Source organism: Rhizopus delemar, genomic scaffold, assembly GCF_000149305.1.
Source record: "Rhizopus delemar RA 99-880 supercont3.3 genomic scaffold, whole genome shotgun sequence".
NCBI lineage: Eukaryota > Fungi > Mucoromycota > Mucoromycetes > Mucorales > Rhizopodaceae > Rhizopus > Rhizopus delemar.
Window position 1 is genome coordinate 1,277,853 of NW_027137829.1, and position 12,600 is coordinate 1,290,452.

The 12,600-nt window shown below is 31.7% G+C and overlaps 3 protein-coding genes across 3 annotated transcripts; 2 read left to right on the plus strand and 1 right to left on the minus strand.

Moving 5' to 3' along the window:
• Positions 1 to 444: 444 nt before the first annotated feature.
• Positions 445 to 893, minus strand: RO3G_04689 (uncharacterized protein; the record flags this gene model as incomplete). Its single annotated transcript, XM_067659279.1, has 2 exons — positions 445 to 477; positions 588 to 893. 2 exons carry the CDS (start codon positions 891 to 893, stop codon positions 445 to 447), a joined length of 339 nt encoding a protein of 112 aa, XP_067515380.1.
• Positions 894 to 1,396: 503 nt separating this feature from the next.
• RO3G_04690 (uncharacterized protein) lies at positions 1,397 to 2,416 on the plus strand (the record flags this gene model as incomplete). The annotated part of the gene is made up of 1 exon (XM_067659280.1): positions 1,397 to 2,416. The coding sequence occupies one exon, from the start codon at positions 1,397 to 1,399 to the stop codon at positions 2,414 to 2,416; it is 1,020 nt and encodes a 339-aa protein (XP_067515381.1).
• A 9,123-nt stretch (positions 2,417 to 11,539) lies between these two features.
• Positions 11,540 to 12,181, plus strand: RO3G_04691 (uncharacterized protein; the record flags this gene model as incomplete). The annotated part of the gene is made up of 3 exons (XM_067659281.1): positions 11,540 to 11,593; positions 11,964 to 11,989; positions 12,091 to 12,181. 3 exons carry the CDS (start codon positions 11,540 to 11,542, stop codon positions 12,179 to 12,181), a joined length of 171 nt encoding a protein of 56 aa, XP_067515382.1.
• Between the last annotated feature and the right edge of the window lie 419 nt (positions 12,182 to 12,600).

The following is a 12,600-nucleotide window of genomic DNA, read 5'->3' on the forward strand; positions in this document are numbered from 1 at the left end:
AGGGGAAGGCTTTTCTCATTAACAACCTGGCATGGATGGTGGAAGGAATGTATAGCCACAAATTAGCGTCTTAAGATGTCGGATCCAGTTTTTGCCTACTTCACAATAGCCAGAGCTTCCAGATTTCGATCTGAGCCCCAAATAATTTCTCATAATGATATGGAAATCCTGCTTTCATCAATAAAAACACAATTTTTTGTATAGTCCAAATCCGAGTCTTTCCATTTCATGAACCATTCATATCTTGTCTGCAGGTTTTCTGCTGAATTTCTTACTTCAGCCTCGAAAATAGGTTTCTTGATAGTAATAAGCATTGTGTTTTTTAAATGGTTATTAAACTGTGACTTTGATATAGTAAAGTCTTCAAATTTCTTTGTCAAACTCTCTATGATGCTATCTGAGAATAGCTGCGGATCATCATCAAGAAGTTTATTTATGTACTCATTATGCGCAGCCGTGAATGAACTTTTTGGGCCACTATTTAATTCTGACTTTTTATAGGCAATTTCCTCTGTTTCATTATAGTGATGCCACCATCTCAAAACAGTGCGGTAGTTGATGTTTAAGTCTTTTGCAACTTTGCTTACTAACCCGCGTTCTAATGGCTGCTCAAGCATACGATCAATAAAAGTTTCTCTGGTAAAGTCACTGTAGTTGTTGTACGAGCTAGCTGATTTGGGTTTTTCAGCCTTCGGTTGCTTTTCAATTAGGATTTCTTCAACAATCTTTTCAGGACGTTTAACACTCAAGTAGTTTTCTTTACTTGTAATTTTCTCAAGAACGATGTTAGGATCACTGACATCAGTCAAAACGCCTTCCATAGGATCGTAAACTTTCTCGCCTCGGTCATTGTAAAGGTTTTCAAGTCCATCTTCATAAAAAAAAGTATTCATTGCGTATTAGAAAGAGAAGGAGTAAATTCAAGCTCGAAAAATAAACGTAAATTAGGCATAACTTTTCCGCCAATTATAGTTAGTCATAGTTGACAATTATTCCTTACTGAAGCGACGATTATTTTTTTTACAGTGGCCGTCAAAACTGGTCGCATGTTTTCATATTTTGCCTATACGCACTATCTTCTTCTTCATTTCTTAGTCTATAGCAATGAAATATACTTCATTCGAAAGAGCAAACTCTGGACAATTATATGGTAGCACAGATATCACAGTAGAGCCAATATACTGGTAGTAATTGGCACTTAAAGTTCGACGGTACATGCGACCAGTTTTGACGGCGTTTGTAACTAACATAATATAGTCACAAAAATGTGGCTTAATTGTAATTTTTTCTTATTTTTTCTTCTCTTTCTTCTTTCATCGTAATATTATTTACATGTAAGTGCTCTTTTGTTAAATTGCAGCACGCCATTAAGACATTATACCATTGCAGATCCGACATGCGTGCAATTTCAAATGACAAAGCAAACAACATCTACTTATTGCTGAGATCCAAGAAGTCAAACAGCGAAATAGCAAAACAAATTGGTGTTAGTCGTACCACTGTTCAGAAGTACCGCTCATCTCTTAAGATGAGTAGAAATGTTGATGAAGGTGGTCGCCCATCTCTAATTAGCCAACCCATGGTGAACTACATCCGGAGATTAGTCACCTTAGGAAGAAAAAATAACGCTGTAAAGATCCAAAAAGCTCTAAAAGAAGAATTTGGAATATCTGTAAGTGATAGTACAGTACGCCGCGTTCTTAAAAAAGCTGGCTTTATAGCGTTTGTCAAGTCTCAAAAACCTTTGCTACGCAGCCAAAACATCGTGAAACGCCTTCAGTGGGCCAAATCGCACCAGCATTGGACTGTGGATGACTGGAAACGGGTCATATTCTCTGACGAGACCAAAGTAAATCGTTTTGCATCCGACGGAAAGGCCTATGCATGGAAACTACCCCATGAGGAATTGAATTCGCCACATGTACAGCAAACCGTCAAGCATGGAGGCGGCAACATCATGGTCTGGAGCTGCATTACATGGGAAGGAGTTGGGTGGATAGTTGACGTAGGTCATCGTATGAATAGCGAAGGCTATCTTGAGGTCCTAAAAGACGACTTACTCAAGACAATGAAAAGCTATGGCTTGGATTCTTCCAAAATGGTGTTTCAGCAGGACAATGATCCGAAGCATACGTCGAAGGTAGTGAAAGAATGGATTAGCCAGCAGCCACTCGAAGCATTGGAATGGCCTCCTCAATCGCCGGACCTAAGTCCCATAGAGCATATGTGGGCTCATTTAAAGAGAGAGCTATTTCATAGCTATGAGGCACCACCAAGTAGTATGCATGAGCTATGGGAGCGTATAGGTCAGACCTGGTATGCCATTTCCAAAGAAGAATGCCAAAAATACATCGAAAGTATGCCGAAAAGGTGCGTTGCAGTTATTAAAGCAAAAGATCGTTGGACTAAATATTGATTTTTTTAAATAAAGTGTGCAAAAATGTTGACTTATAAATGCCGTCAAAACTGGTCGCATGTACCATCGAACTTTAAGTGCCAATTACTACCAGTATATTGGCTCTACTGTGATATCTGTGCTACCATATAATTGTCCAGAGTTTGCTCTTTCGAATGAAGTATATTTCATTGCTATAGACTAAGAAATGAAGAAGAAGATAGTGCGTATAGGCAAAATATGAAAACATGCGACCAGTTTTGACGGCCACTGTATTTCAGTCAATTATTTTTCTGTTTCAGCCAATCATTTTTGAGATTCCGACATTTATTTTTTCTTAAACGCCAAATTCCATAGGGACAATTGGCACTTCAGGCCACGATGGATAAATCATGATATTTACGGTTCAATCGGCGCTATAACTACATTCCAAATATGGAAATATATATTTTTGGTCATTGCGCATCGATTGGTACTATTTTCGTTTTCCAATTCCGACTATTTGTTGTAGATATCTGCGCTTGAAAATAGGCGGTATGCAATTTTTTTGGGCACGCTCTATATCAATGACTTCTTTACAGATTTTAATAAGACTTTGAACATTTGTGTAACTATATGGTCCAACAATAGGTGTTATAGTTTTGCTAAAATATTTGTATTTGATGAAGAGAAATATGTTAAAAACAGCAATAAAAAAATAGAAATGTCGGAGATTTTGCACAAATACTTTAATCAGTTAGAGCTTATGGTATGCAAATTTTTACTAAAAACCATCGAATAGAAACAATTTTATGTGACCCTTAAATTTATAGCATGTCTGCACTTTTTTTATGATTGCGGAGCCAATATTTGATTTCACACTCCGAGACTTTGGGAAATGACTTATCCAATAGTACGCTATATTGGGTAGAAGTTGGAATGGAATCTGAAAAATTGAATTTTGGAGCTCATCTGGCACTGTAAGCATCTGATTTCCTCAGCTTGCCCTCATTTACTTTTGTGAAGGATTAGCAATCGCCAACTCCTTTGTATGTTTCTTGAATTCTAACATTACTGATGTATGGCAGTTATATGAAACATCGATATGGCCGCCAAAATTTTTGCGACCGATTTAGGGTTCTTAGCGTATATGCTATAACAAGGATGTCTTGCAAAGTGGCATCATCCACTGTCCGAGCATGCATACCAAATGGAAGCTTATTTCTAAGCATCTTTTGATGAATGTAATATAGATACTAAGTTTTTTAACTAAATAACATCATTGATATTATGTAAGGATCACATTGCTTCCTCGATTCTTAAAATATCGTTATTTCTTCATTATGGTTCAAACATTAGTCGTAAAAAAACTAATTGTAATTGTTAAGATAATAGAAAACAAGAGGTAAAAACAAAAATAAAGAAACAGTTTGTGAACGTTTTGAGTCTGATCTTTATTTCAGTTTAAGTTAAAGTAAAAATTATTCTAATTGAAGGCAGATATTTATATCTTATTGAGTGAATGACTTGATATCTTGCATTGTAAACGTTCTTCTACTCTTTCAGGTGCTTTATCAAGTGTCATCTCTATTTATGATTATGAAAACTTTTCATTTGTTCTTTTGTATGTCTGTTATAGATTATCTTTTATTCTGGGAATTCCTCACTGATTTGAATAACGTTATTTTACGCGTTATTTCAATTATGTGAAAGATTAGCAATATTCCTGACATTGGATTGGATTTGGTTATTTTAGTTGATACTTCTTCTTATCAAAGAACTCTCATGAATACAATACATATTTTAAAAGAACATGTTTAATTGGAATTGATTGTATGATCTTATTTAAATAAACTTGTATTTTATTTTATTTTAATTATGATCTTGTATTAAGACTTATATTTATCAACGCTAACTACAATCAGTTACTGTTCTACAACAGTAATAACCTATATACTGTTATATAATATCGTGATATTATTCTTGAATATCATTTAAAAATATTAATGCTTATCGTTTTTATAATGTTTTGTTGATTACAAATCTATTCTTAGTTAAATTTAAATGTTCTAATAAAATGTGTTATTCTCATTATAATTTGAATTAAAAAAAAACTGTAAATTATTTTTTATTGGATTTGGTACATTTCTTTGCTACTTTTTTTGTTTTTCGATGTGTGTTTATAGTTCATAGTGTTATGTTCTGGTAAAGGTAATAACAAAGATAAACCAAAAGAATACTTTTTGAGACTGAACTTTATTTAAGACAATCTTAATTGTTAAAAAGAAATCATTACAAAGTCTACTACTTATATTCTTCTATCAGTTGGCGGGTAAATGAGTAGTTATGAGCGTAGATCCAATAATTGACACGTTTGATTGAAGAATGATCACTGAATCGATTATGAAAAATTTTAATTCGTTGTTTTTATAGATCTTATTGTTCTTTAACTGATCTGGGAGAATTGTTCCGTCTTCATTGAGAGGAAAGATATATTTATATGAAATGCCTCCAGTCAGATCAAAGTTGACTAGGTACCTAATCCATTACTATTCATTTACAGAAATGATGAATAGTAAAGATCATGACTTATTTAGTATTCATGTTTACTTTATAGAATGAATCTAATAGTGATAGTTTTATATAAAAAAGAAGAAGAGTATATTTTATTTAATAAAGATTTAAATTATTATCTTTTATCAATTTTAATATACTTCTTTTAGTTGTGATTATTCAATGTCCGTTATGATCAGACTCTGTTCTACAACACATGGTAGGTGCAGTGAAAAAATCACAACAGTGAGTACTTTTTAGGCAAAGAAAAATTATAATTAAGCAAGAGCACATGATAATAGCGCTTTTGCTTTGCAAATTAAAGTTAGCATATAGTTATGCTGCTATTTAAGGTTGTCTTTCTGTAAGTGAGTTAATTTGAGTTAAGTTTGCTTATAAAGCTTAATTTAAGGTTGTGATTGCCTTGTAAGTTGTTGTTTTATATAGGGTTTAAGCAGATGTTTGATAAGTAGTGACCACCAGATCTTATGTGTAAGATCAATACGATGTTTCTTGATAAAAGTTAAAGTAGAGTAAAAAGTTTAGGTAAACAGGGACTTGTTAAAGTTTGTTATTTACTGCGTAAAAACATATGATTTATTTAAACTGACCAACAATTTCTTCACAAAAAGATGGGATATATACATATGTATGATATTTTTTTTTCTTTTTTGCTTTTCTTATTTTTTTTGACCATTTTTATATTTTCAACATTTTTTATCTTTTTAACATTTTTTATAATCTTTTATCTTTTAATTTTTTCTATTGCTATTTTTTGTTGGTTTGTGTTTTGAGTTGAGTGTTTTAGAGAAGTTTTTCTTGAAATTTTTAAAGTAAGGTACTGTAGTGACTACCAGATCTTTTAATTAAGATCAAATAAAGGTAAAGATAAAAAAAAATAAAGGGATCAGGAACTTTTTATGAGAAGGTTGCCTGTTTATTGAATAAAATATATAAAATAAAAATGTGAGTAGAACTGTACTGTCCTTTTTCTTCATCTAAATAGTTGGGATATTTATATTGTTAATTTTTTTTTCTTTTTGACTTTTTTCATTTTCTTGACTTTTTCACTTTTTTGACCTTTAACATTTTCTTGACTTTTTTCATTTTTTGACTTCTTTGTTACACCATTTTTTTGACTTCTTTATCACAACATCAACCCTCAAAAAGAAGTTCTTGTGACCTACAAAAACATTTCAGCTGTAAAATAAATAAAAGGGAAAACTTAATCCGTTATCGCAAAAGTATAAAATGGTCATTGGGTGGATTGAACTCGTGACATCAAGATTCAAATGAGCCATATTTCCAATTAAGCTATTTTGTAATTTCTGGAAAAAAGTGGTTTATAAACATCCAATGGACTTCCATAAATATTTTGAAGACCGTTAAACATGTTTAAAAATATTATATGGTGCTTACTATTTTTGAAAATTACCGATGTACCAAATGATACAAAACTAACTGGGAACAAAGGTGCTTCACATAAGAAACGCCCCATTATTCTAGACTAAATCGGGAAATATTCGGAACTTCAAAAATTAAACAGCGCCATTCGATTCTGCTTGCCTTATAACCTTAGTTTCTATTTTTGGATTGTTATTCTAGCTCCGCTATAGCTGTAGATATTATGATTTATCCATCGTGGCCTGAAGTGCCAATCACCCTTCCATAGGTTTGACTGTATGAAGTAGGTCAAACTGTTTTGAGTAAAGTAATGTGACGCAGTTGGTGTAACTTTTGCTGAAGAAGGGACTCAGTCATAGGAAGGACCTCAGTCCCTGAGGATAAACAAAAAAAATTCAAAAATAGAAAAGCACAAAAAAATAATGATCATATAAATATCCCCCCTTATAACTTTACTGAACTTCACTTTTAAAAATATTTTTTAAATAAACATCGAGTTCCTCTTTATTAAAACTCTTTGATCTTTACTTTATAACTCAAGCAAGTCAAGTCCTTTGAAGTCAAATTATCTTCATCGTATCACTTTTATATTCTCTTATCAAGAAAACTCTTTATTACCTTTTATTGTTTGATCTACAATACAAGATCTGGTGGTCACTTACTACAAGCAAACCAAATTTATTCATTTAAACACAAATCTTTGATCTCAAATTCTTTTACACTCTAAAGAAAAGTCAAATTTACTTCTAGACCCTTAAGGCCATAACGAGAAAAACGTTAAAATTATATTGTAACGAAAATGGTGTGACGAGAATGATGAAGACATCTATAAAATTTAGGACGGTACAACTGATTTTGAAATCGGCTTACTTGAGTAATTTAACTGAAATACACAACATCGACTCAAGTAAAAATATCAACCTTATTTCCTTTTCTTTTCTCTCTATTATTTTATATAAATAGTCCTATATCTTTTATTTCAATTCACGACATTTCACTTAAATTCACTTAAATTGACTTCTGTAGTAAAAACCTATTTTTACTTTGAATAAATAGTCTCTTAAAAGACAAAATCTATTTTTCTTATATTGTTACAAACAAGTCGAATTCCCTTGAAGCAAATTATCTTCATTGTATTCATTTTATATTTTTATTATATTTCTTCACATTTTACTTTACAAATCAAGTTTGATCCACTTAACAAAGTCTGGTGGTCACTATATACAGTAGGTCAAAAAACTGCTGCAAGGAATTGCAAAATTCATGTTTTACAGCTGCTTGTCCATGGATACTGCACCAAACTATCTCAAACTTTGACTGTTTGTACCTCAATAGAAAGTGCGTTTATTCGTCGATTATCGGATATGGGCAATGTTTATTGGTGGAATTTGATACTGCTAAAGGTAGTATTTTAAACATCTGGTATTTTTTACTTGTTTACATATGTTTGAAATAATGAATTTTAATACAACCCAACCGGTTGCCATCACAATTTTTCTCACTTTTGACGTGATTAGAATGTTACCTGTATTTAAGAGTGCTTACAATTTCTTTATTTTAGATTTTATATTCCCTTGTTTAAATTATTTCTCGTTTTTAGCCTCTCGTCAATTGCATGCATAAATCACTGTCAGAGGAGAAAGTAAACGATCTCAAACAGACATTAACCGGATCCACATCAAAATATGATATTGCTAAGGAGACTGGATTACATGAATTAACTGTTAGTAGATACTTTATAACGTTGTTTTCAAGTAGGACAGTGAGCACAGGTGATAGACCTGCAGTAGTCTCCAAAGTGACGAAGCGGTTAATCAAAAGAAAAGTCATTGAACGGGTTTTAAAGACTTCCAAAGAGGTATACCGGGAGCCTGTTGGATTTGGCTACGATATCTCATACCAGTCAGAAATTAACGTACTGAAATTAATGGAGTTCCATTTTCTGATAGAAAAAAAGGAGCCATTTCAGACAAAAGTGCATACGTAGCATCAGTTGAAATGGAACAAGGAGCATCAGGATTGGGCAATGGTTGACTGACAACAAATCGTTTACTTTAATGAAACTAAGATCAACGTATAGGGCTTTGATGGTGATAATCACTATCGGAAAAGGCCAAGTGACCTTTTTCAACATCATGACCTGGATTTTGTAATTCAGCATGAAGCTAGCAAATTGATGTCCTGGTGTTGTATAACCTCTGAAGGACCAGGATATGCTTGCTAGATTTACGATGGAAAGTTGTACTCGGGTGTTTACCAGTATATTTTGAACACTACGTTTCGTGATACTATGAAGTACTACAATTTCGACTGGTCCAACATTTAATTTTAGCATGACAATGACCCAAAGCACAAGGCATAATTTACAATGGCCTAGTTATGTAGTAACCAAGAGAGCTATATTAACGATTGGCCAGCTCAGAGCCCGGACTTAAATTCAATCGAGCACGTATGGCATCCATTGAAGTTGTAGCTCAATTATTACGAACGTAGAGCAAAGAACACAGATGTGCTTTGGGAACGAGTTGATGAAATATGAATTGACTTCGATAAATAACTTTGCCAAAGGCATGTAGATAACATTTTGAGAAGAACTCAAGAGATTATTAATAGAAAAGGAGGTTCAACTAAATATTAATAAATAGATTCATTCCGTTCAAATTTTCGTTTTTCCAAATTTTCAAATTGCGCATCTCATACTTCCTTCAATACTTATCCAATAGGGCTTAAACTCTTTCGGATTTTTCAAGACATGTAGAAGATTTACTATGTGGGAACAGAGGCAGTTTGTGCCATTGTAACAGGATGTGCGCTACAAAAACCAAGAAAAATGGATTCCTTGCAGCAGTTTTTTGACCTACTGTATAAGCAAGCCTATAATTCAAACTACTTACTCTTATTGGATCTCAATTGGCCTAATACTTTATCTCAACAACTTATATTGTGAGATTCGATATACTCTCTGGTTTTGGTAGGCTTGATAAAAGTTATTGAGATAAAGTTTTAGTAGTTGAATAAAGCATTGGATAAAGTAGGTTCCAAATAAAGTAGATAATTCGAGTTATAACTTCGCTTGTGTAGAGTGCCCACCAGATCTTGTTAAGTAGATCAGACTGATTTGAATAAAAGTAAAAGTAATAGGTAAAAGATAAAACAAAAAAAAAGAGATTACAATGAAGTATATGATTCAAGGGATTATTGATTCTTCCTGTTTATAAAATAAAAAGTATTTTGTTTCAAAGGAGATTTATTTTGATAAGATAAGATAGTAATAATAGTAATGTTTGATAAATTGTTGATATTTATATGCTTCTGGTTTTCTTGATTTTGTGTTGTTTTTGTGTTTTTCTTTTGAATTTTGAGTTTTGTTGAGTTTTTCAATATCATTGAGTTGTTATTTTTAGTGTGTTTGGTTTTGATTGAGTGTTTTAGATAAGTTTTTCTTGAAAATTTTAAAGTAAGGTACTGTAGTGACCACCAGATCTTTTAATTAAGATCAAATAAAGGTAAAGATAAAAAAAATAAAGGGATCAGGAACTTTTTATGAGAAGGTTGCCTGTTTATTGAATAAAATATATAAATTAAAATGTGAATAGAACTGTACTGTCCTTTTTCTTCATCTAAATAGTTGGGATATTTATATTGTTAATTTTTTTTTCTTTTTGACCTTTCTCATTTTCTTGACTTTTCTCATTTTCTTGACTTTTCTCATTTTTCGACTTCTTTGTCACAAAGTTATCAAAAATATTGAGGGTATGAACATAGTTCAGGTTCGAACTTTCTTTGACAAGTGGTACAGTTTGACTAAAAGGATCAACATTTTCGTCACAATATTATAACTTGTTAGTACTTGAGAGTTGGCTTGTGTTAAAATGATGTAGATTTGTTTAATTTGAGGTTTGAAGTCTGGAATGACTTGAGTTTAGGTAACTTGATTGAACATTTAACAGTTCTTTTGATAGAGTGAATTTTCTTTGAGTAGTGACCACCAGGTCTTTATAGATCAATAAGGTTAAGAGTAAGATTGTTTGGTAAAGATAAAAATAAAAGGTATCTTTGTTGATTCGTGATAACTCGTGTATCAGATCAGAAAGAATAAGTAAAAATAAAAGGAAAAGAAAAGGTTATTGTGACCCAATAAGAAAAGATTGCTTTTTAAGCGTAAGATTTGATTTCTTGAATTTATAGGATTTATTGGATATTTAATATTTGTTAAATATAATCATCTTATTTATATATAAAATATGGGGCGCCTTTTGTCTCTTGTCATGAACTGTAAATTACAGTACATGTTCTTCATCCAAACTGTAATTATACATGCTTGTACGGGGGACTAAATTCTCGCTCGTGCAACAATATCAAACCTACCGAAAACCGAAACCCTAACGAACGTTACACTGTGATAATTGGAGTTTGTAAGGATTTTATAGTATAAATAGGTTTGTACTAAATAAGCCTTGATATAAGATCAAAGGTTTAGATAGGATTTGATTCCAAAAAGAGTAATAGATTGAATATAAGTTCGCTTGTAATAAGTGACCACCAGATCTTGTTAAGTAGATCAAACTGTTTTGAGTAAAGTAAAATAAAAAGATAATATAATAGGGATTACAATGAAGTGTATATGCTTCAAGGGACTTCTTGTTCTTGATGTTAAGTAAAATAAAAGAAAAATAAAAGAAATTTACTTTTGAATGATATTTATTTGAAATAATCAAAAAGTAAAATGGAGTGAAGACAAAAGTAAGTACAAAAGTAAGTAGAAACAAGGTATGTAGGTAAAAGATAAGAAATAATGAAGTTATTTATATGTGTTTGGTTTTTCTGATTACATGCTGTTTTTGATGATTTTATGGATATTCTATATTTTTTTGTATTTTTCTGGATATATCTGTATTCATACGTATCTGTTTGTATTGTAATTTTTCTTCCTTTAATGGCTTGTAAAGGTTTACTGTTTGAGATAGGGGGTTTTAGGTAAAAGTAGTATAACAACAAAGATAAAGAAATACTGTTAGAACTTGGTATCTCTTTATTAAGTTAAGATAACTAAGATTCCCTCTGATAAATTCTACATGTAAAAAGTGAGAGTATTTATAGACATGATACGGATAAAGAATTAGGACAGATTTATGATCAATTTGACAGAATAGATGATTATTATTTCTAATCATTAGTTTAGCCTGTTCCTAGCTTGTATTGTCAATTATGCTATTGGGATGGTTTCAGATAACTCTGGATGTAGGACTATTTAAGGAGACGGTACAGATGAATATAAAATCCTCTAGTTCCGTGATTGGATATTACGGCTAATAATAATATCTCAGTTAGGATAAAGGTTTACATGACTTAATGATGATCCGGTAAGTAATTGTCATTCCTTATTCAACATGCTCATATCATCAATAAGCTATATTACACCCATGTCATCTTATTTGACTATGTGAAGTTAATATGAATAAAGCTTAATATAAAAATCTAATCAAAGTCTTTTATTGATCTGTATTGGGAATAATGTTATAAATGGTTCCAAGTTATGTCAACATATTATTTAGGATCATATTCGATTCCTTTTACTAAAATAAAGTGACTATAATCTTATGTATCCTTAACATTTACGGTTTTGAAATAGAATAAGTTTGATAAAAAGAATAAAAAGTAAGACTTGAGTTAAAGTATTGAAATGGGATTCGATTGTTGTGAGCGACCACCAGATCTTGTTAAGTAGATCAGACTTGTTTGTAGTAATTTAATAAAAGGTTTGAAAGTGTTTACAATGAAGATAATTGGCTTCAAGGGACTTGTCTTGCTTGTGTTTTAAGAGTATTATACCAAAAGATTCAGAGATAAAGATACTTGGTTTATTGATAGAATATATTTATATTTTTAAAGAAGCCAAGTTGAGGTAAGTCAAGTTAAGGCAAGTTAAGTGAAGTTTTTTCAAAAAGATAATAAAAAGCTAGGCTTTTTATAAGCAAAAAATACAGTAGCGGACAAAACTGGTGCACAAAACTTTTTTTCAGCTTTTAGCTACCATTACTTGCTCATGGTGATTGCAATAGCTATGAAACTATATTAGAAGGAAGGTATGCTAGCCATTGTAATTTACGTGTATTCCTAGCATGACATTGTTAAAACTGAGCGAAGAGCATGCTTTTCATTTATAAAATTCTATATATTCTAAAAACCGCAAAAGTGACTAAAATCTAAGGCTTTGTATAATCATCTCATCTCTTGATATTATCGAATATTCTTCTTGGCATATGCTA